This window comes from Pogoniulus pusillus, chromosome 6, assembly GCF_015220805.1.
Source record: "Pogoniulus pusillus isolate bPogPus1 chromosome 6, bPogPus1.pri, whole genome shotgun sequence".
Classification (NCBI taxonomy): Eukaryota; Metazoa; Chordata; class Aves; order Piciformes; family Lybiidae; genus Pogoniulus; species Pogoniulus pusillus.
Window position 1 is genome coordinate 38,689,689 of NC_087269.1, and position 24,336 is coordinate 38,714,024.

Genomic DNA, 24,336 nt, shown 5'->3' on the forward strand with positions numbered 1-24,336 from the left:
CCTCAACATCTGTCTTGAATTGAGGGGCCCAGAACTGGACACAGCACTCAAGGTGTGGCCTGACCAGTGCTGAGTACAGGGGCAGAATAACCTCCCTTGTCCTACTGGCCACACTCTTCCTGATGCAGGCCAGGATGCCATTGGCTCTCTTGGCCACCTGGGCACACTGCTGGCTCATCTTCAGCTACTATCTACCAGTACCCCCAGGTCCCTTTCTTCCTGGCTGCTTTCCAGCCACTCTGTCCCTAGCCTGTAGCACTGCCTGGGGTTGTTGTGGCCAAAGTGCAGAACCCTGCACTTGGCCTTGTTCAATCTCATCCCATTGACCTCTGCCCACCCATTCAGCCTGTCCCGGTCCCTCTGCAGGGCTCTCCTACCTTCCAGTCTGGTCTAGTGGAAGGTATCTCTGCCCATAGTAGAAGGGCTGGAACTAGATCCTTTCATTAAGTTCTATTCCAATCCAAAGCCCTCTGAGTCTATGAATGAATCTCTACTAATATGTTGATTCCTCCTCCCTGCAAGCCAGGTTGGATGGGGCCTTGAGCAACCTGGTCTACTGGAGAGTGTCCCTGCCCATGGTTAATTGGAGTTGGAACTAGATATTTAAGGTCCCTTCCAACCTAAAGCATTCTATGTATTTAATATAAAGCTAATTTTATACCACTCTGCTTTAAACTTATTTCTTGAATTTGCAAGGGGCAGAATTAACCTCCCTGCCACACACAGGAGTATATCTCATCTCTGCAGCTCTTCAATATATGATTCTGTTCTATGAAATATTTTAAAAAGCAAGCACTGAGACAATTTAATAATTTAAGACCATTAAAAGGAAAGCATTAGAAAATAGCTGTGCTGAGGCACTACTAAAAATCTGTTTTGTTTAAGGAGAGAAGGGAAAAAATAAACCTTCCTTGAAGAAAACAACTTCCAGCATTAAATCTTCCAGATGTCCCCATTTCATTTGTTTAAATAGCTTTTACTTACAGATCTGCTCACTCTCAATTTTATAGGAGACATTTTAACCTTAAAGATGTCCTTAGTTGTTAAATAAGCAATAATAATTGAAATTTGTCTTCTTGGAGTTGTTTGGTAGCCTAACGAAGCCAACAGCACAACTTAATTAGAACATAATAGAAGAGAGCTATAGCGAAGGAGCTAAGTCTCTAATGACCTGCAACTATCATTGCCATATGGTAAGTGCATGCTGCAGAGTAGCAACCAAACTTGTTGGCTGAGGTCCATCAATTAGTGGATGACCTGAAGCTTGATCAGCTGTATTACATTGCCCACTCTGGTGCTGGGACTTTGGGGAGGGGTTTTAGGCAGTGTTCACCTGTGTTTTAGTCTACAGAGTGGCAGTTTTTTAGGTTATAGATTGGTTTAGGTTTATAGAATGGTTTTGGTTGGAAGGGACCTTTAAAGGTCACCTAGTCTGACCTCCCTGCAGGAACATCTTCAACTAAATAGGGTTTCTCAGAGCCTTGTCCAGCGTAGCCTTGAATGTTTCCAGGGATGAGGCCTCAGCACCCTATCTAGGCAATCTGGGCCAGTGTTTCTCCACCCTCTGCATAAACACTTTCTTAATTTTGTTTAGTCTGAATCTCTTTTAGTTTAAACTGAATCTTTTTTAGTTTAAAACCATTAGGATCATAGAGTCATTTACTTAAAGGAAAAGACCTTTAAGACCATTGGGTGTAATCATTAGGCTCCCTGAGTCCAACTATTAAGATAATTGAGTCCAACCCTCAGCATAAAAAATGTCTTTCTTCTATCTAGTCTAAACCTCCCCTCTTTTATTTTATAACTGATAGAATTGTTTTGACTGGAAAAAAACTTCAAGAATTTTGAGCCCAGCCATTAGGATCATTGAGTCCAACCATTAAGATTAAGTCCAACCACTAAAGGTTTCCTTCTTTCAAACCCAATATAACAAAATCCAAGTTCTTCTCTTTGTATCATTTGTTTGGATCTTCCCATTTTCCTTCCTGTCTTAAATTTTTGTTCTTCTCACTTCTGCCTGTAGTCTGAAAGATTTGAGCTCTTTACCTTGTGCTAGAGCCTCTGGTGCTCATTTTCTTTGTGCCTGATCAGGCATTACTCAGGCGTAACACAAAGGTGTTGATTGAAGAGAGTGAAGATAAAAGTCCAACTGCAAAGAACAGCAGCAGATGGGCATCAGTATATTGAAAGGCTTCCTTCCCAGATAGTCTGCTTTGGGGACCTCAGAACACTTCCATGGATAGTCAGTTGGTTTTGTACTCATAATGGAACATTCCCAAGTTAAATGCATCTCAGCAAAATGAAAATAATAGCACTAGCCTACAGAAAAGACAGGAGAGTTAAGGTTAACCAAGCCAAATATTTCTGTACTTTTAAAGTGGTTCAAACCATTTGGCTCTGGAAAAGGCAAACTGATTACAGGGTTTTACAGGGAAAAAGGTAAAAGCAGGTTGTACTTCAATTGTGTGATGAAAAAATGCAGAAAGAAAAGTGCTGGTTAGGAAATCTGTGATTATTCCAAGACAATTAAAGTGTTTATCTGGAAGTCTCACTTTTTTTGGTCTGAATTGTCTGTAAGGTGGTTTTATAAGTCAGATCTTTTTTGGTGAAAACAAGGGGGTAACTACGTATTTAGAATCATAGAATCAACCAGGTTGGAAGAGACCTCCAAGATCATCCAGTCCAACCTAGCACCCAGCCCTATCCAATCAACTAGACCATGGCACTAAGTGCCTCATCTAGTCTTTTCTTGAAGACCCCCAGGGATGGTGCCTCCACTACCTGAAATCTGGCAAGTGGTCTGTTTATAATGGCTGGTTTTTAACAGTTTGATTTATGTGTGTGCAGTGCACTGGGACACATGAAAAATCTCTTCTTAGTTTTGTCTTGAGTCTTGGTATATTCATCCTTTTATGCATAGAATCATAGAATCAGCCAGGTTGGAAGAGACCTCCAACCTCATCCACTCCAACCTAGCACACAGCTCTGTCCAGTCATGTAGACCATGGCACCAAGTGCTTCATCCAGCCTTTTCTTGAACACCTCCAGGGATGATGACTCCTCCACCTCCCTGGGCAGCCCATTCCAATGCCAATCACTCTCTCTGCCAGGAACTTCCTTCTAACATCCAGCCTGTACTTCCCCCAGCACAACTTGAGACTGTGTCCCCTTCTTCTGTTGCTGGTTGCCTGGCAGAAGAGACCAACCCCCACCTGGCTACAACCTCCCTTCAGGTAGTTGTAGACAGCAATGTTTTGGATTATGTAGCTGGAATTGCTCTGGGCTCTTTAAATCCTTTTTCCCATCCATGCTGTTTGAGTACTTGTTTTCCACCATTATGCCACTTGCCTACGGTTTGTATCAGCAGATGTGCTAAGCTAAGCTTGAACATTTGCTGCAGTGCTTTTTATATCTTTAATTAAAATCATTGTAGAGCTTTAGGGTATTAATTGGCCAAGGCAGGAATTATAAAGCTAGAATTATTTTTGTTTTCCCCAAAAACCTCGCCCCCCAGACTGCATACAGAACTAGTTTAGCTTTATTTACAGACTCTAATTTGGTCGGGAATTCTTTGCAGGATGTTGTGGGCAAATGGAAAAGGCTAAGCTACAAACAGGGCTTTACCACACTATGAATCAGGCTGAGCAGAGAATCTGAGGGAAGTAGATTTTACTCATGGAGGTGGGATAGGAAATTGGCCATGATCCCTTGCCGGATTTCTCTGCCGGCAGCAGCCTCTCTCAAATGCAAGCAATATCCAGTTGTTGTGGATCCACACAGCAAAAGTCTGATCAGCCTCCGTGAGACAAAGATTGGTGGAGTGGTGCTGCCTGAGCAGCACAGGGTGGGAAGCCAAGTTGCTGGTGTCTTTTCCAGCTCGGCGTAGCAGCAGGACGTTAGACTGCACAGTGCGATCCGAGAGAAGCTGCGTTCGGGTACCCCAGCAGCTCTCTCTCTAAAGGACCTGAGGACTTGCCAGGTGTGATTGTTTGGGCTCTTACCTGCCCCCCCACACTTTTGGAATTGCCCCAGCTAACTCAGACGGCCTCTGGGAATATAAATGAAGCTATTTATTTACAAGCAGCAAATATACAGGCAGCTATTTATAATATATACAATTATATACAGAAATATACAAAGGATAAACAATACAGAAGCACAACTCCCCTCCCAGAAACCTGAGTCCCCAGGAGGGGCTCTCAAACCACCCCAACACCTCCCCCCACCCTCTCAACCTTACCCCAGTTCTCAGGAAGAAGAGAGGTGCAGCCAAGAGGTTAGGGAGCAAGGTTAGTGGGAGCAAGGTTAATGAGATGTGACCAGGTCTGAAGGCAAAGGCAGAAGGAAGGACAAAATGGAGAATGTTTACTTCTTCTTCCCAGAGTTCTCAGCGTGACTGTGAGCGAAGGAGACATAATTGTTTTTCATTTCATTGCCCACTATCTAGTTCTTTTACCAAAACATCCCAGCTTGCTTCAAACTAGCACACCAGGCTTGCAGATTTGCACACAATGGTGCCAAAGTGGGGACGGTGCAAAACCAGGAGCTGTGCAAATGAGGGAGCTGTGCAAAGCGGGGACAGTCTTAAGACAGGCACTCTGTCAGGGCAGGAGCACTGCGCCTGTCCCCTCACTCTGTTTATGCTTTTCCTTGGCCCAATGTCCATTTGCCATTTGTGCTGGGGTGCAGAGATCCCAGCCAGGCGCCAGCCCGACTCCAGCACAGGTTTCCACATCAGTCAGTGCACATGTGGAAACAGGAGCCTGCTGCTGTAACCCCCTGCAAGCCCGCAGTAAGGGGGAAGGCAGTCTTTCGTGCCTCCTCCTTGCCCCATTCAAACCTCCTAGAGACCAGGCATGGGGAAGGAAGGAATTTGGAGTGCTCCACAACAAAAATCATAGAATCAGCCAGGTTGGAAGAGACCTCCAACCTCGTCCAGTCCAACCTAGCACCCAGCCCTAGCCAGTCAACTAGACCATGGCACTAAGTGCCTCATCCAGGCTTTTCTTGAACACCTCCAGGGACGGTGACTCCACCACCTCCCTGGGCAGCCCATTCCAATGCCAATCACTCTCTCTGGGAAGAACTTCCTCCTAACATCCAGCCTAGACTTCCCCCAGCACAACTTGAGACTGTGTCCCCTTGTTCTATTGTTGGTTGCCTGGGAGAAGAGACCAACCCCCACCTGGCTACAACCTCCCTTCAGGTAGTTGTAGACAATAATGAGGTCCCCCCTGAGCCTCCTCTTCTCCAGGCTAAACACCCCCAGCTCCCTCAGCCTCTCCTCATAGGGTTTGTGTTCCAGGCCTCTCACCAGCTTTGTTGCCCTTCTCTGGACACGTTCCAGCACCTCAACATCTCTCTTGAATTGAGTGGCCCAGAACTGGACACAGGACTCAAGGTGTGGCCTGACCAGTGTTGAGTGCAGGGGCAGAATAGCCTCCCTCGTCCAATGTACCTTTTTAATGTTGTTGATTAAATAAATAGGCTAGTGGCCAATAAAATGCATAGTAACTTGTTAAATCACTTCATGGGTAATATGTTAATGGTAGATAATGCAACTCAAACTGACTTTAAAACGTGAAGAATTACAGAACAACAGAATGCATAGGGTGTGAAGGGACTCTGGAAGGCCATCTTGTCCATCTCTCTGCAGTAAACAGCAGCATCTCCAAATAGATTGTGTTGCTCAAGGTCCCATAAAGTTTGACCTTGAATGTCACCAGGGATGGGGCCTCAAATATCCATGTGAAATATTTGAAGGTATAGGGGTGGCATATTGTTGATCCTATAGTAAAAGACAGTTAAAGTGTGTCAACTAGTTCTTCTCCTTTTCTTAAAACATGAGGAATACTGAGTTATTTAAGACAGAATGATGACAACAGCAACCCAATTTCTCTGTTTAAGAGAAGGTCTTCCATAACTTTTGTCAAGGGTCAGGGCTGGGCAGGCCACTAGATGAGTGTCAGAGGCTCTCCATGAGCACTTCTGCCTTCCAAAGTGAAGAGAAAGGGAAGATTGGAGAGAGTCTGATGGGGTGAGGAAGAAACTCAACCAGCTGGGATCGAAATGAGAACAATAAACTGAAACAGAGACAAAGAGACACAAACCAATATGGAACTCAACCCCTCTTGGCAGTGATGGTGCTGTTGGTGCCACTGATGCTGGGGGCAGGCACTGAGCAAATCCCTCTCTGGACTCAGCAACAGATGGGAACTGGATTCATGAGCTGGCTTCAGGAACACACAGATTGGGATGGAAGACAGCATGGATGGAGTCCTCCTGGGACACCAGCCAGTGAAGATGAGGCTTAATTCTGCTGATCCCTCAGCTTTTTTATCTCGTATATGACATCCATGGGATGAAATCCCTCATTAGTCAGTTGAGGGTTACCTGTCCTGTCTGGTCCTCCCAATTTTATTTGTTAAAACTTATATTTAAGCTTTTTGTTTGGTCAGTAATTAGCTCAGTTGATACAGAGCATTATTTAAAGTACCCTTGTGAAAGCAGGATTATTAAAATGTAAATACAAGTAGATTAAATGTAGAGCTGAATCAGCAAAGTAGGTCAAATCACAAGTGGCACAACCTCCAGGGTCAGTAACAAACAGGAATCATCAACAAACTATCTGAAAATTCATCCACCCACGCATGGAGCTGGGTCAGCAGAGCGTGCAGAGGCTGAACAGCTGACACCCATGGCAAATAAGCTCTAACCAACACATCAGGGGAGGTTCTGCCCACCCTCTCTTCTGCCCTGGTCAGGCTGCAACTGGAGTCCTGGGTCTAGTTCTGGTCTTACACCTCAAGACAGATGGGACTCCTGGGGAGAGTCCAATAGAGGCTACAAAGATGCTGAGGAGCCTGAAGCATCTCTGTGAGGAGGAAAGGCTGAGACCTGGGACAGATTTAGTCTGGGGAAGAGCAGCCTGAGAGTGGGTCTTCTCAATGCTCTGCAAGAGCTAACGGGTGGGAGGCAAGAGGATGGAGCCTGCCCCTTTTCAGTGGTGCCCAGTGACAGGGAAAGGGGCAACAGATAGAAACTGGAACCCAGAAGGTTCCGTCTGAACATGAGGAAAATCTTCTGTCTTTTGAGAGTGCTGGAGCCCTGCAGCAGGCTGCTCAGAAAGGTTGTTGAGCCTCCTTTCTTAGAGAGGTTCCAAACTCACCTGGACATTGTGATTCTAGGCAGCCTGCTGTGGGTGGCCCCGCTGTAGCAGAGGGGTTGGACTAGATGATCCTCATAGATCCCTTCCAATCTTCAGTACTCTGCAGTTTTATAAGGTAGAGTTTGCCAGAAGAAATCAGGGAAGTATAAGTATACATCTGTATTCATAAAATGGGAAGAGGGTTAAAAAGGCTCAGTGAACTGAAATCTACCCTCTTGGACAGGTGCTGACCCTCCCCATAGTGCCATTTGCACTCACATTTAAATTGCTGATCTTTGGAAGAACATCAGTGAGAAATCACCTGATAGCTGCAGCTCAAATGAAGACTTGGGCAGTGCTCAGGCAGCAGAATATGCAAGGTGATTGTTAGACATTATGCAGCTCTTTCCCCAGAACACAGGAGGGATGAGCAGTAAAGTATGCAGTTTGATCTGCTCAAAGAAGACATACTTCACCGAGCTTGTGTAGAGGGATGAGTTTCGCCTTACATAACAGTAACCTCTCATTATCCATGAGCAGTTCCAAATAGGATCTGAATGCTGTAGATGTGAAAACAGCTTTAGTGGTGCAAGTGTTCCAGACTTGCACAAAGTGGCTGGAACAGGACCTGGGGGTGCTCGTTGACAGCAGCTGAAGATGAGCCAACAGTTTGTCCAGGTGGTCAAGAAGGCCACCAGCATCCTCACTTGCATCAGCCACAGCAGAAGTGTAGAAGTGATTGTTCCTCTGTGCTCAACAGTGGTGAGGATGCACCCTACATGTCAAATACTGGCTTCAGTTTTGGGACCCTTGCTCCAGGAAGGACATTGAGGTGCTAGAGTGTGTCCAGAGAATGACAGTGAAGCTATTGAAGGGTCTAGAGAACAGGTCTAGTGAGGAGCAGCTGAGGGAACCAGGATTGTTTTGTCTGGAGAAGAGGAGGCTGAGGGGGAGACCTCATTGCTCTCTGTGGCTCCCTGAAAGAAGGTTGGGGTGAGATGGAGGTCAGTATCTTCTCTCTAGCATCAGGGGATAGAACAAGAGGGAATGCCCTGAAATTGTTCCAGGAGAGGTTTATGGTGGGAGTTAGGAACAATTTGTTTTCTTTATTTTTTTCCTGCATGAGAGGTCAAGCATTGGAACAGGCTGCCCAGGTTGGTGGTGGAGTCACCATCCCTGGAGGTGTTCATGAAGCATGTGGATATGGCACTTTGGAACATGGTGTAATGGCCATGGTGGTGTTTGGTTGATGGTTGGACTTGATGATCTGGGATCTATGATTTTTTTTTGTTGAAAGTGAATTTAGTAAACTATCAGAGGAGTTAAATTGCTAGTGTTATGCCTTTATTGGGTTTTGGTTAAAATGTTTCTTCCCTGTATTCTGTGTCCTTGTTTGGTGTCAGCTTGGGTACCAGGAGCTGGGGTGCAAAGCATTCCAAAGCAAACCTTGTGCCTGTACGTGGCAGAGCTCAGTGTCCTGGAAATTCATATTGCTTTGTGATCTTGAGGCTGTGTTCTCAGGATCTCTGTGGCTCCCTGTGTCCTGATGATTGTGAGTTTCTGAACCAAGAAAAACAAAAGAATCAGGAATCAAAAGATGAAATGCAGTGAAGAAAGTGGCTCTCAAAACAGGAGAAATAGTTACAAGTCACATTTTGTCTCTCACTCAAAAGGTTACATAAAAGCCAGTATTAGTGAAAAGTCCAATGAATGTAACATTCTGGGGGCTTTTTTTTCTAGGCATTTTGACATTTTCAAGATAAGATGAGATAAATACCATTACTGAGAAGCTGTAGGAAGCAAAAGATATTCTAACCTTGGAGTAAAAGTTCATTTTTAACTTAGCATGAAGTGGATCAAGTGCTTTTTGCATTAAGTTTTTTTTCCCCCTTTATCTTTCTCTGAGATTTTGATATTACTCAGATTGTTAGATATTCCCAATTTGTAGATGATTTACCTTGTCAAGTACATGAAGTTTCTATTACAAAGAGATGTTTGTTTCTATCTGTCTAGAAATAAGATGATCTATGCTACTAAATTAACTTCATTCTGGTTTTCAGTGGGAAAAGCAATTACCATTACTGCCTTTAGGGAGCAGTTTCAGGGTGAGCAAACCATTGCTGCCATCTGCCCCAGTTTAGGGTAATGTATAGCAACAGTTTTGAGCTACAGCATATATATAAATGATATAATTATTTTTGTTGGAAAAGGCCTTTAAGGTCAAGTCCAACCATTAACCCAAACTACCAAGTTCACCATTTGATCTGTGTCCCTCAGCATTACTTCTACACAGCTTTGAAATCTCTTCAGGGATGGAGACTCCACCACTGCCCTGGGCAGCCTGTTCTAGGGCTTGACAACACTTCTGGGGAAGAAATTGTTCCTTGTGTCTAACTCAGTCCTTTGGCACAAATTCTATAAAGTTTTGTGATACATAAAAATATATATTTAAATGACAAGATAATCTGGATTTCAGGCAAGAGAACAGTTTGGGAGGATATTCACAAGGAGAAAAGCTCAACAACTGACTCCATGGAGTATTTTTACTGTAATCATAAGACTAAAATTAATGTCTCAGGTTTTCATAAAATCATAGAATGGTTTAGGTTGGAAAGGACCTTAGTTATTTTTTTAACATTTGAATAGTTATTTTGAATATAGAATCCACCAGGTTGGAAGAGACCTCCAAGGTCATCCAGTCCAACCTATCACCCAGACCTATCCAGTCAACTAGACCATGGCACTAAAAACCCTGCCATGGGCAGGGACACTTTCCTCTAGACCAGGTTGCTAAAGGCCTCATCCCTCCTGGCTTTGAATGCCTCCAGGGAGGGGGCATCCACAACTTCTCTGGGCATTACCTGTGCCAGTGTCTCTCAGTGCTCACAGCAGAGAATTTCTTCCTAATCTCCAGTCTAAATCTCCCTTCTTCCAGCTCAAATTCATACCCCCTCATCCTATCCCTACAAGTCTTTTTACAAAGTCCTTTCCCAGCTTTCTTGTAGGCTCCCTTCAGGTACTGGAAGGCTGCTATAAGGTCTCCCTGGAGCCTTCTCTTCTCCAAGCTGAACAACCCCAACTCTTTCCTCTTTCCATGCACCTCTTTGCTCTTAACAGCTTTCCAGCATGCACCAGGCACACGTCACAAAATGTATGCTGCAGTACCTACTGCACAAGAAGGGACTGTGAGACTTCATAGAAAAGGTGTTTTTTTTCCCTGCAAAATTGCTTTTAGAGAAAGATTTCTTCCTAACACCACAGGTTGTTCACCATGCAGGATTACTACTGATATCATTTCTGCAAGATTTAAATAGGACTCTTGTAGGAATTTATGTACATCATCTATAAATATGCCATAGTAGAATTTATGTCTGTTGTGCATGAATAATGGCTTTTTTATGAAGCAGAACCACAGGACACCTTTGGAATTTAGTCATTAATAACTGACAGTGGTATTGTATTTTGATTTTTTTTTTATCTACAAGAGTGATCTTTTCCAAATATTTCTTTTTCTTCCTTTAGGATTTTCTGATGGAAACATTCATCATGTTCAAGAATCTCATTGGGAAGAATGTCTATCCCTTCGACTGGGTTATAATGAACATGATGCAGAATAAGTGAGTACTGAGGCAAAAGCTGTGTACCTTCCTGGTTTGTCTTTGATCTGAAACAGCAGTGTTGTGTGGAAACAGTGAGGGACCTGGGGCTTTTCACTCTAGAGGAAAGAAGACTTAGGGGGGATTTGATAGATGTTTGTAAGTATCTGAGGGCTGCCAGGAGTGAGAGGACAGGCTCTGCTCACTGCTCCCTGGGATAGGACAAGGAGCAATGGGTGTAAGTTGCAGCAAAAGAGGTTCTGCCTCAACACAAGGGGGAACTTTTTTGCTGTAAGGGTCCCAGAGCGCTGGCACAGGCTCCCCAGGGAGGTCGTGGAGTCTCCTTCTGTGGAGCCTTTCAAAGCCTGTCTGGATGTGTTCCTCTGTGACCTGTGTTAGATAGTATTGTCCTGCTCTGGCAGGGGGATTGGGCTCAATGATCAATTTGAGTCCCTTCCAACCCCTAACATCCTGTAAGCCTATGAATGGGTTTATTTTGCCCCCTCATTTTTTCTTTCTTTCTGTGATGCAAATAATGATTTTTAGACTTGGCTTTGGGGATTGCAGGGCAGTGTTTCAGTGGCATTGGTCTTGGCGCTTTTGGAGTCCACAACAAATGAAGGGTGAAAGAGTTCTGATTCTTGTAACAAACTGGAGATGCAGAAGGGATCTATAAGTATCTTAAAATAGTTCAATTTATTCCTTTGGGGCTATTGATATGTTTTGCATATGGCTTCAAGAACTAACAGTTATTGTATGCTGACTAATTGTGTCTTCTGAAATAAGCCTTGAGCAACCTGGTCTAGTGGAAAGTGTTCCCTGCCCATGGCAGGGGGAGTTGGAACTCTAAGTGATCTCTAAGGTCCCTTCCAATCCAAACAATTCCATGAATTTTATTTTCAGTGGTGTTAACAGGAAAATGAGAAGGGCATTTCAACCCCAAGTTCCATCAGCCCAATAATGAAAGAGACAACGTGCAAATGTTTCTAATATATGTATATTTTTCTCCTCAATAACAGTGGCTTTGGCATTATTTAGCATTCTTTTGTCCCCTGCTTTATGTTTTTGACATTTATTAAGTGTCAAATGCTTTTATGTGTACTGTGATGAAAGTATAAGGAAAAAAAAACCATTATATTTACCAGTTGCCTGGAGAAATCTCTTCTGTGCTTACTTGTAGCTACCATGGCTATAAAGTTGTCAGTGTTACTTATATAAAACCCTGAAACCACAGCTCCTATTCTTGTTATAGAAATGTGCCATAACTTCAGTCTTGGCTTCTGAAACCTCCTTATACCACCTAATAAAATCCATTCTTAATAGATATGAGTTAGGAGATTCAGCTGTCTTTGGAGTAATACCCACTGGTTATGGATACGGACTTCTGAGTAGCTGCAGCTTGCAGAGCACCTGCTGTTTTAAATGAGGAGCCCTTTGAGATTAGCTGGTGGGGAAGATCTCAAACCCATTGGGTTTCCTTCTCTCCTTTTTTTATTTTTAATTAATTTTGGAAGTGGTTTTGGTTCAAGAACTCAAACTGTCTTGAGAGTCACGTTGCAGGTGCTTTGGAAACCCTCGCAGCGTATGTTACTTGGCATCGTTTTGAACAGGAGAACATCTCTGTGCTTTGCTGTATGTCTTAGGAGCTTGAAATAGGATTGGGAAGGTCTGTGTTTGGACACTGTTAATGCAATAATGCCAGTTATCGTGCTGGGAACATTATTGCCATGATTCTTCTCCAGGTGTAAACAAAATGAGTATTCCTTATATTATAGAATCATAGATTCATTTTGGTTGCAAATGCCCTTTAAGGTCATCAAATCCAACCATTATTTAACTCTATCTACCAAGTCTGGTACTAATCCATGTCCCTCAGCACCACTTGTTTGCATCTTTTAAGCATCTCCTGCAAGGAGAATTCAACCACCTCCCTGAGCAGCCTGTTCCAGTGTTCGCCCTTTCAGGGAAGAAGTTTCTTTTCCTATTCAACCTAAACCTTCCTTCGTGCAACTTGAAGCCATTCCCTCTCATCCTGTCACTTGTTACTAGGGAGAAGAGGCTGACCCCCAGCTCATTCCATCCTCCTTTTGAGGAGTTTCATGGAGAGCCTTCTTTATTTGAGTGTCAACACCCCCATTTTCCTGAGCTCATAAAACCTGTTCCCCAGACCCTATCTTCACCATATTGCCAGATTTCATTATTTATTTTTTTTAAACTCTGGAATTATGGTCATAGAAATGAAAAGTGTCTTTCCCTTTTCCCTCCCCACAGATTCTTCTTTAAAGCACACAGGGATCTTTACCAGGCAGTTCCTCACTCTGAAAGTGTGGAGTAATGCAAAGTGTGATGCAGAGGACTGCAGGGAGAGTAGGGGCTTTGATTTTTTTTCTCATCCTTAAAAATAGTCTTGACTTTTTTCCATGCTGAACATTAAGTCCTGAAGAAGCAGAAGTGGGATGTATTCTTAACATCTCTGATACTCCTGAATAACCTCAGTATCCATAGAATAACTAAGTGGTATTTAAAGTTAAAACCAGAAATGGTTTTCAAGTCTGGTGTTGATGAATATCTGCAGAAGTGCTAAAGGGAGTTGTTCATCTCTAATTTACAAGTTCATTTTCATTACACCAGCTCATTTTTAAATGGTTCTGAATGGATTTGAGTGCTTTTCATTTTTCCTGCTGAAGTTAATGTGGTTTCCAAAAACAGAAAGCTGATTTGTAAAATACCTTTTTGTCCATCTGCTCTGTTTATTTTCTCCCCTATAAAATTTTATTGAAGAAAACCAGGAAATATTTAAGAAAAAAAAATCTGTCTTATAAAGCCACCACATCCTCTCTCATTAGAAACAACTGGGAGCATACCATTCACAAGCACTTCTTTCTGTAGATTGAGTATTGCTGTGCCACAAGCCAAAGCCAATGGGCTAATCTTTAACTGTAACCAGAATTTTGTGAGCTCATTTGTTTCTTTGCATTCTGCTGTTGTGAAACAAAGGAGACTAAAACACTGAACTGGAAGGTAGATCTCTTAAGATCGCCCTGTGTGTGAAGCGACCAGTCCTTTAAATAGAATCATAGAATCAACCAGACTGGAAGAGACCTCCAAGATCATCCAGTCCAACTTATCCCCCAGCCCTATCCAGTCATCTAGACCATGGCACCAAGTGCCTCAGCCAGCCTTTTCTTGAACACCTCCAGGGAGAGTGACTCCACCACCTCTCTGGGCAGCCCATTCCAATGCCAATCACTCTCTCTGGGAACAACTTCCTCCTAACATCCAGCCTAGACTTCCCTCAGCACAACTTGAGACTGTGTCCCCTTGTGCTACTGCTGGTTGCCTGGCAGAAGAGACCATCTCTTCACCTTCATGTCAGAGACAGCCCAGCAGCTCCTCTCCATACAATGGTTTACTTCCAGGTAGTTAATCATAGATAAAAATACTCTAGCTGAGGAGGAGTCGTAGCCATGGGGGAAGAGGAGAAGTGGATAAATATATGTGAACAACTGTGTGAAAGGAATATTTGCAAATATATTGTCATAATTTAGTACTATACTTCTTAGAACTTTACTAGTAGGGTTCCTATATACCTAAATATTCACACTATCAATGTTAGGGAAATTATTCTTGTTCTGTGTACTTTGCACACATTTCTGGTGCAGCTGAAGTCCCAAAATAGGATGTGCAAAGCCAGGTGACAGACAGAGTCGAGATACTTGCTTTATTTCAGTTCTGCTGAAATGGGTGCCAGGCAATAAACTGCAAATCCAGCCCCTATGAGCTCGAACAGGAGCAGTTTCTGTACAGCACAAAAGCCACAGAAACTATATGTGCCTGGAGATGTGATTTCCTGACACACAAATCCTTGTATGTGTGCACTTGTGTAATTCATTATCCTACTACTTACTTCATTATACTAAAATGATCCTCCTCTCAGAAGTGTGGTGTTTAGTATTAAAATCCCCATAGATTATGGAGGAGACATCTCAGTGTTTGATCTTGGTCCAAATCTGTCTCTGACTTGTGTAAAGAAGCTGGAACGAGGCATTAGCTACAAAAGTTGACAGAATTTTGCTGTCTTTAGACACCATTTTTAATTACTGTGTCATGTTTCTGGTTATTGTAACCTTTGAGGTCATCCCCTCCTTTTTGCTTAAGGGCATCCATTCTTGTTATCCTGGTTTCTAACCAGTTCATTACATGCTTATTCAGCCTAAGAGTTTTTAACTCTATCATTCAGCAATGAGGGTGGTGAAACACTGGAGCAGGCTGCCTAGGGAGGTTATGGATGCCCCCTCCCTGAAGGTGTTCACAGCTACATCCTACAAGGCTTTGAGCAACCTGGTCTAGTGGAAGGTATCCCTGCCTATGGCATGGGTGTTGGAACTAGAAGATTTTTAAGTTCTCTTCCAACCTAAACCATTCTATGATTGTGTGATTCTTTTGCATCACAGTGCTTCAGAACTTCAGGGTGCTCTGTTTCTGGTCCCTTCAGTCTACACAAGATGTTTCTGGGCTCATGTCCTGGGTTAACAAAGGCTGTTCTCACAAGCTCACCTTCCCCTACACAGGTGGAAGGGAAATTAAAGAAATATCTCTGGGCCCAGGACAGCTCAGCATGCCTTCGTGGCAGTAGCAGAGATAGTCTTGCTGTGTTATCACTTGAAATGCTGAAATGAACACCAAGAACCTTCCTACCTGGTGGGACAAGTGTTTCTTTTGTTTTATTCTTAGCTGTGCCATTTAGTGCTTTATTTAGTGACTCCTCTAATTTAATTAACTGCAGTTTTAGCAAAGCAATGTGTTCATTAGAAGTTGAAGGCTTTGAATGTCACTCTTTTCCTTTTGGTTTCTTACTAAAATGTTTAAGGCAATCCTGTCTTTACTGACTGCTAATCAAATGGGACATGACTTAGTGTTGGGGTTCATCAGGTGGTGTGTAGCGTTGTCAGATAGGGTAAAAGGAAAGAATATTCAAGTTGCTGCTACAGCTTTTTCTTTCTCTGTCAAATTTTGGTCCAAATCACCTACTGTTTTACAGTAAACAATACCCAGCAACAGAGATGGAGAAAGCATTGATGACAAGGTGACAGAAATGAATAATAGACCTTAGTGCATACATTTGAAACAGCTGCTGCTGGGAGAGCGAGAGGCTGCGCTCAGAGCAAAGCAGAATGCCTCAAAGGGCAGTGACTGCCAGCACAGTACCCATTGGGGTGGTTGACTGAAAAGAACCATAGAATGGTTTCAGATGGAAAAACCCTCTAAGATCATCAGGTCCAGCTATCTACCCAGCACCACCATGGCATTAAACAATCTTTCTATGTGGCATGTGCACATATCGTGGAACATCTCAGGGGTGGTTACTCCATCACCATCCCTGGGCAGCCTGTTCCATTGCCTGACCAAATATATTTAAATAGTATATAGTAATTGTTATTATCCATATGTAGTCTATTTTGTTGAGTCCATATCCATATATAGAGTTGGGGTTGTTCAGCCTGGAGAAGAGAAGGCTCCAGGGAGACCTTATTGTGGCCTTCCAGTACTCAAAGGGGCTAATAGAAAGATAGGGCCAGACTTTTTAGCAGGAACTATTGTGACAAGATAAGGGGTGATGGTTTTAAGTTAGAAGAGGAGATTCAGAATAGATCTAAGGAGATCAGCTTTTATGCTGAGGGTGACCCAGGTTGCCCAGAGAAATGGCAGATGCCCTACCCCTGGAATCATTCCAGTTCATATTGGATGTGGCTCTGAGCAACCTTCTCTAGTTCAACATGTCCCTGCTTACTACAAGCAGATTGGCCTAGGTGACCTTTAAAGATCCCTTCCATCCCAAGCCATTCTGTGATTCAGGAAGATGAAGTCATAACATCCTTTGAAGATGAAGTCATAACATCACTGGAATCAAAGGAAGTCGTTTTATCAGCTGTGTTGGCAGTGACTGCAACAGCTCCTTTGTTGCAATCCACCAAGTGCTTGATGATGAAATGTAGGTCTGATCTTCACCCACAGTGGTGTTCCCATCAGACAGGTCTTGATGGTAATCTCCAGTAGATGGATTTAGTAGTTGCAGGGAGTCAGGAGGCTTTGCTACATTTCAGGATAGGGACAAGGAGTCAGATTCTTTATTCCAGGCATCCCCTGTAGGAAGATGCACTCAAGGAGTTTTAACTGTGGAAGTAGTTTTAAAACAGAATGAGGCAGGGATCTTGTGTTGTTTACAGTCTTCCCTGCTAAATCATGTTTAGAAATGAGTCAGAAATGCTGTAGAAATTGTTTTTAACTTTGTCATGAGCTGACAAGCCAAACTTAGGTTCCTATTAAACACAGAATCAGAGCATGAGAACAGTTCCTCTCTACCTTTTTGTAAATGGAAATAATTTAGTCTTTGGTCTTACTCTTGGCATTTGAGACAATCACTTCCTTTGGTAGACCTTATGATATATTAATTTGTAGCTACTACTTTCATCTGCAGCTGCTCCAGTAGAAGCTGAGCTGCCTATGAAAAATGGATTTGATGTTTCTGTGCAATTTCTGTTTTAATGCCTAATGTCCACATTTACATAAAATACCTGGTTGTTTTGCCTTTTGAAGTCAGAAAGGCATGAGGTGCTGCTCAGTCAGAAGGAGGCTTCTTGTGCCTATGTAACTTTTTCCTCTTGCTTTCTGGAGGGAATCTGGAGGGTGTTATCCGATCCCCTCTAGTTCTTCATTAGCTTTGCAAGTGGGTGGAGGTTTGTGTCCTGAAACCCCGATTCAGAATCGTAATGAATTCTCTGTGTGAAAAACAGAACAAAGGAAACAAAGCTTGCACAGAGAGGAAGGAAGATCAGGGAGCTACGTCTGGTAAACATGGACCTTTTTACTGTTGGCAGAGCGGCTGGTACATGTTTATTTTTGGAGCTTCCAGGGAAATGTAGGCTGTTCTGCTCCATGGTTGTCATAGCAGTACCTGTCAGATCTATATTGTGCTTTCAGAATTAACTTCAGCTGTGTATGTGACCATCAATAGTGTGCAAACAATGAAGTGGTTATGGACTGAAGCAAGTTTTGAGTAACTGTGAACCTTAAAATGTAGTCCAGCCTTCAGCTGCCTCGGAGTTACTCTTACTGACAAGAAACCCAAAGCCAAAATCAAATAGGGGGTTATAGCATTGAAATTTTGCTTCATTATCATATTCTGCTTTGCTTGATGCAGGCATATAGAAACAAAACCACTAATGCTTTTAATAAAGGTAAGAAAATAGGCTCTTTGCACTTATGTAATTGACCGGTCAAGTTGCATCTGTCAAATTAGGTGCAAGCACAAAAGCTCTTATTTAACATCCATCCCATTCTGCTGATGGATGGGGATGTGCTTTTCACAACAGGGTAAAATAGCCCCTGAGTATGACAAAGATTCTGGGTAGAAAATGCAAAGACATATCACAATTTTGCCAGCTGTAGGTGCAGTCTTTAGGCCCACATTAAAATCATGTTCAAAGAGGTTAGTAGTAGCCTTGACTTGACAGCTTGCACTGATAACTGAGACACTGATCATTAAAGCATTTACTCAATATATGTTCTTATGGAATATGTAAAGGATTTACATTTCCAGATAGGATACTGTGATAAAAAAGGGTTTGAAATGCAGGACGAGAAAGGATGTTTTGTTTCCAGAAGATCCCAAAGAGCAGAAAAAGGTTTGATTTGAAGGAATTGGTGCTACATTTCTCTATAGGGTAGATTGCAGTAGGACATAAGAAGTTCTTTACAGTCAGAGTGGTAAAACACTGTAACAGGTTGCCCAGGGATATGGTTGAGGTCCTATCCTTGGAGACAAGACAGGTTGGACAAGATGACCTTTGAAGATCCCTTCCAACCCAATGCAATCTGTGATTCTGTGTGAATCTCTGACTTTGTGCTTTCTTTATGAATAAAGTTTAAAAATCTGGGCAGGCAACTTGAACAACAAAATAATTATATCCAGGAGTAGAATGAAATAAGTCTTCAAATAGGAGCAATTTTGTTTTACTTTGGCGACAAATATTTATCTGTATAGAAGAAGCTTCTGCTATTTACCACCTAATGACTGAGGATAAAAAACTTTAAAGCATGGCACGTTCATAGGAGCCAGTTTTTATTAACTCATGCAGCCACACAGAATCACAGAGTAGGGGGAGGGATGGAAGTGACCTCTGGAAATCATCTCGTCCAGTCCCCTGCTAAAGCAGGGTCACCTAAAGCAGGTTGCCCAGGATCACAATGTCCAGGTGGGTTTGGAATCTCTCCAGACAAGGACTCTCTACAACCTGTTTGGGCAGCCTACTCCAGGGCTCCAGTACTCTCACAGAAAATATTTTTTTTGTTGGTCTTGAGGTGGAACCTCCTGGGTTCTAGTTTGTGCCCACTAGCCCTTCTCTTGGTAACAACCAACCACAAGAGTCTGGCCACATCCTCTTGAACACTACCCTTTGGTTCTTGCTGGTCATTGAGAAGATCCCCTCTCAGGCTGCTCTTCTTTAGGTTAAAAAAACCCTGAATCTCTCCTTTCCTCCTCACAGAAGTGCTTGAGTCTCTTAAGCATCAGGGGTGACCTCATTGCTGTCTACAGCTACCTGAAGGGAGGTTGTAGCCAGGTGGGGGTTGATCTCTTCTCCCAGGCACCCAGCAACAGAACAAGGGGACACAGTCTCAAGTTGTCCTGGGGGAAGTCTAGGCTGGATGTTAGGAGGAAGTTCTTCCCCGAGAGAGTGATTGGCATTGGAATGGGCTGCCCAGGGAGGTGGTGGAGTCACCATCCCTGGAGGTGTTCAAGAACTGAGGCACTTTGTGACATGGTCTGGTTGACTGGATAGGACTGGGTGCTAGGGTGGACTGGATGATCTTGGAGGTCTCTTCCAACCTGCTTGATTCTATGATTCATAGCCTCCACTGGACTCTCTCCAGTAGCTTCCTGTTGTTTTTGAACTGGGGATTCCAGAACTGGACACAGTACTCCAGATATGGAGATATACCCAAAAGTTTGGTCTTCATCTGTAAATAAGGATGAATGGACACTGATAAATAATAGAATCATTGATAAATTATAGAATCATTGAAAACTATAATTTCATGGTCACTGGACCCCAGGCAGCCTCCAACCACCACATCCCCTACCAGCCCCTCTCTGTTTGTGAGCAGCAGGTCAAGCAGGGCTGCCCCCCTGGTAGGCTCATGTAACAGCTGGGATAAGAAGTTGTCTTCCACACATTGCAGAAACCTTCTAGACTGCTTCTTTTCTGCAGTATTTAAGTCCCAGCAGATGTCTGGTAGGTTAAAGTCGCCCACCAGAACAAGGGCAGGTGGTCTTGAGGCAGCCTCCAGTTGTTTAAAGAGTAATAAATCAACCTCTTCTTCCTGATTGGGTGGTCTATAACAGACTCCAACCAGGATATCAGTCTTGTTGGCCTTCCCCTTAATTCTCACCCATAAAGACTCACCTTGATCATCCTTGATTTCTACCCCCATGACATCCAGAGCATCCCTAATATACAGAGCCTCTCCCTGGCCCTTTCTCCCTTGCCTGTCTCTCCTGAAGAGTCTGTAGCCATTGATCACAGCACTCCAATCATGTGAGTCATCCCACCACGTTTCAGTGATGGCGACATCATAGTCTTCCTCCAGCACCAAGGCTTCCAGCTCCTCTTGTTTTTTACCCATACTGCGTGCATTAGTGTACATGCACTTCAGCTGGGCTGCTGCTTTTACCCCTATCTCTGGCCTACCATCCTCAGTTTCCTTTGATTTATCTCTAATGCTGTCATGTTTAACCCCCTCCCCCTTCCACTCTAGTTTAAAGCCCTCTCAACAAGCCCAGCCAGCTCATGTGCCAGGGTCCTTCTCCCCCTCTGTGTCAGTTGTATCCCATCTGTTGCTTGCAGACCTGTGGCAATATGAAGTTCCCCAAGATGAAAGACTCCAAAGTTTTGTTGGAGGCACCAACCTCTGAGTCACTTGTTAATCAAATGCACTTTCCTATTCCTCTCTGCATTCCAACCTGTGACTAAGGGTGAAGATGGAAAGACTACCTGTGATACTGTTGATGTACAAGAAGGGAAATCTTTTTGTTGTCCAGAAAAGCTGGTTGCATAATGTCCTGACCTTTTCAGTAAAGACCTTGTAGGATTTTGGGGTTTGTATTGTACCTGTCAAATTAATTGGATCTGAGAGTAAAATGAGTGTACTAGACTATGTTCAAAATAACACAGAGGGTTTATTCCTTACTCAAAAGGCTGAGATTCCTTGAAGGCATATTCTTCACTTCAGGAAAGGAAGCATCCCCTGTAGCAGGTTATCTTGTCTCAGCCGTGAGGAGTTACAAACCTTGTGCCTGGCAGAGTTGGTACACGGGTGACAATTCTTTCATGAGGACTGAAGGGCAGTTGGTGTTTTGGCACTTTACTGGGTTTAATAGATGTGGTTTTGTCCTTTATTTGTATTTATATAATCTGTGATCACTTATGCTAGAGAAGTTGTGCAGCAGCCTTTGCACTGAGAAAGCTGCGAGTGTTGGGGGTGTGTGAATGAGATGCTGCCTTCTCCCAGCTCCTCTTAAAACATCTTTTGCTTCTCTGAGTACTTTTTGCTTCCATTTGTATCATGACTAATCTCTTCTGGGGTCTAGAGGTGGAATAATTACTTCCAGTAGTAAAAAATTACCATGTTCCTCATTATTTTATAGCTCAAATTACATTTATTTCATGTGTTTGGAGACATGATTGGTTTTTTTACTGAAGACCTAGTGCAGTGAGGAAGGTAGGCTTGGGCTGGGTGACCGCATCAAACATCACAGTATCACAGTATCACCAAGGTTGGAAGAGACCTCACAGATCATCAAGTCCAACCCTTGACCACAGAGCTCAAGGCTAGACCATGGCACCAAGTGCCACGTCCAATCTTACCTTGAACAGCTCCAGGGACAGCGACTCCACCACCTCCCCGGGCAGCCCATTCCAGTTTCCATTGACTGGGCTCTGCCTGTGGTGCCTTTTATTGTTATGCTACACTTGACAAACCTCTTTTTCCATGGTGTGGGTTTTGCTTTCCTCCTGGGAATGTAGATCTCTGTAAAACCTGGCTGCAGGTATATTTCATCCTAAAGCAGGAGGGACACGACGCGTTGAATTTTTCTGGGGAAAGAATGACCCTTGCTCAGTACCTGCTTCAAAAAATACCACCGTGGAGCATTAGAGTAACATGCACGTGTGCATTGCTCAGCAGTGGTTAGCTGCTTCTCCAAATGGTTTTGGTAAATTCCCTGACACTTCAACCTTTTATTTGCTGTGAGAGAATTACTGTGACTTTAAAGGAAAGCATTGCGCATTGGGGAACATCTTTGCCTGAATTAGGAAGAAACACGCAGGGATAAAATGATTCCAGCTGCTGGTGTTCTTGAGTTCAAGTTTTATATATGAAGGGGGAAAAAGGGAAGGAAAAAAAGAAAAAAAGGAGCTAAAGGGTTTCTGAGATTTTTCTTTTCTTCTATTACAAAGTGTTGCTATTTTTGGTCCTTTGCAAAGCTTTTAAGTCGCAAGGCAGTCCTATGGTTGGAGACTTGGCAGCATTCCTGGTCATTAACTGGTTGTCCTGCTTTGAGTGGTGGCAGATTTAACCCCTTCAAGACATTTTTAATGCTGTCTGTATCTTATGAATCTTCAGAAATGTGAGCAGAGAATAATACTTTATCCATTAGACTTCCCATGTTCCTTCTGTGGTTTTTCTATTCAGGGTATTTCATGAAGCTTCACTGGCAGGGGTGGCTACTAAACCAGGAGTCTGGCCTGCTGTGGTCATCTGCCTTGATGGTACTTGTAATGGTATGAATGTTCCCTGCCCCCCCACACTTTGGAAATCACCCAGACTAGACTCAGCCGGCTCTGGAAATTTGAATGAAGCTTATATTTACAGCTTAGCTCAATATACAAGCAGAGATTTACAGTAGATACAGTTATAGACAGAAATAGACAAGGGAAAAGGTAATACAGAAACACAACAGCCCTCCCAGAAATCTGAGTCCCCAGGAGGGGCTCCCAACCACTCTTCCACCTTCTCCCACCCCTCTCAACCTCGCCCCAGTCCCAAGGAAGAATGGAGGTTTGGCCAGGGAGTTAGGAAGCAAAGTGGATTATTCAGAGAGATGGCAGAGAGGCTAGAGAGAAATGCAGCTCAGGCAATGCCCCGAGAAGAAGCAGCGACTCCCTTATCTGTGTTTGGATTCTTGTTCTTACACCTCTCAGCAAGCCTATGAGTGAAGCAGACATCAGCACTGTTTCTCTTTCATAGCCTGTGATCTAATCCTCCCCACCAAAACATTCTAGCTAGCTTCAAACTAGCACAATACCAGTCCATAAATATTTGTTCTACAAACGGGTAGTGAGCAATTGAGAGGCACCTCACAGCCTGTCATTTGAGAATTGGCTTTAGAAAAGTGATACTTTCAAGCATGTGAGCTCTATGCAACTGAGCAAAAGCAGCAGCTTGGCTCAATGGTTACAATAAGCAAAAGCAAGATAACACTGCAAATAGCTTTTATTCTTCCATGATTCTGGAATCATCATCCACAGTATGCTGTGGATGTCTGGTTTCTTTTGTTTTTAACACAGTATTAATAAACCCAACTCATTATTTCAGATACTTGCACTATTTGGGGTGTTTTTTCCCCCTTTCCCAACTTGCAGACTCCTGGGTTTAATACATTGTTTTGAAAGAAAGCTGCAGGAGGCTATTAGATTTTATGTCATAGAATCAACCAGGTTGGAAGAGACCTCCAAGATCAGCCAGTCCAACCTAGCACCCAGCCCTAGCCAGTCAGCTAGACCATGGCACTAAGTGCCTCATCCAGGCTTTGCTTGAACCTGATAATTCTTTGCTAAGACTCTAATTGAGATCTGAAAAAGCATTGCCACATTAATTTCAAATGAAAAAATAAAAGATGATTGGGATATTATTTTCCCTCCTAGAATCTAAACTTTGCTTGACATGAAAGTATTTTGTGATGATTGTACTCCTGAGCATACTACAGCAACCAATATATTTATCAGTTTGATTTTTTGGGATAATTCCTCATTATCTCTAATGGTGCTGTGCAAGAAGAATTCAATATATTATACACTAAATGATAATAAGCTGTTACACATTTTTGTTTGCCTGGTTTGTGCTTTAATTGTTTCAGGAGCAGCAAAAACCCTGGCAGGTTACATTTTAATCAGATCATTTAGTGGAGGAGTTGCTTTAATTTGTAATTTTCTGATTCTAGTTTTTATACATTTTCTAATTATGACTGAAAAAAAAAAAGCCCCTAATTTAAAATGTTGTTGTATAATTCTAATATTATTTTTCTCTTTTACTGTCTGAACTCACTTAGAAGCCCCTGGTGTGCAGATAAATTTAAAGTGTAGCTGTGTATAAGCCAAGGGGAGTCAGATCACAAACGTGTGAATTCACACCAGTGTGGGTGCCTGGGATTTGCTTTCTCATTCCATGAAGCCTTTGGGACTACATGCCTTATAACTCCTCATGCTCAGTTCTGGTGGCAGATCAGTCACTCTCCTTCCAGCACCAGGTTTTGTG

General features: G+C 43.1%; 1 protein-coding gene across 4 annotated transcripts in view; it reads left to right on the forward strand.

Annotated features, from left to right (window-relative positions):
- Positions 1 to 24,336, forward strand: part of DOCK1 (dedicator of cytokinesis 1) — a 433,046-nt gene that overhangs the window by 234,849 nt on the left and 173,861 nt on the right. For all 4 annotated transcript variants that reach the window (XM_064145308.1, XM_064145312.1, XM_064145309.1 and 1 more), the window contains exon 29: positions 10,670 to 10,764. In XM_064145308.1, coding sequence (XP_064001378.1) covers positions 10,670 to 10,764 — 95 coding nt within the window. The remainder of the gene's footprint in view (positions 1 to 10,669; positions 10,765 to 24,336) is intronic.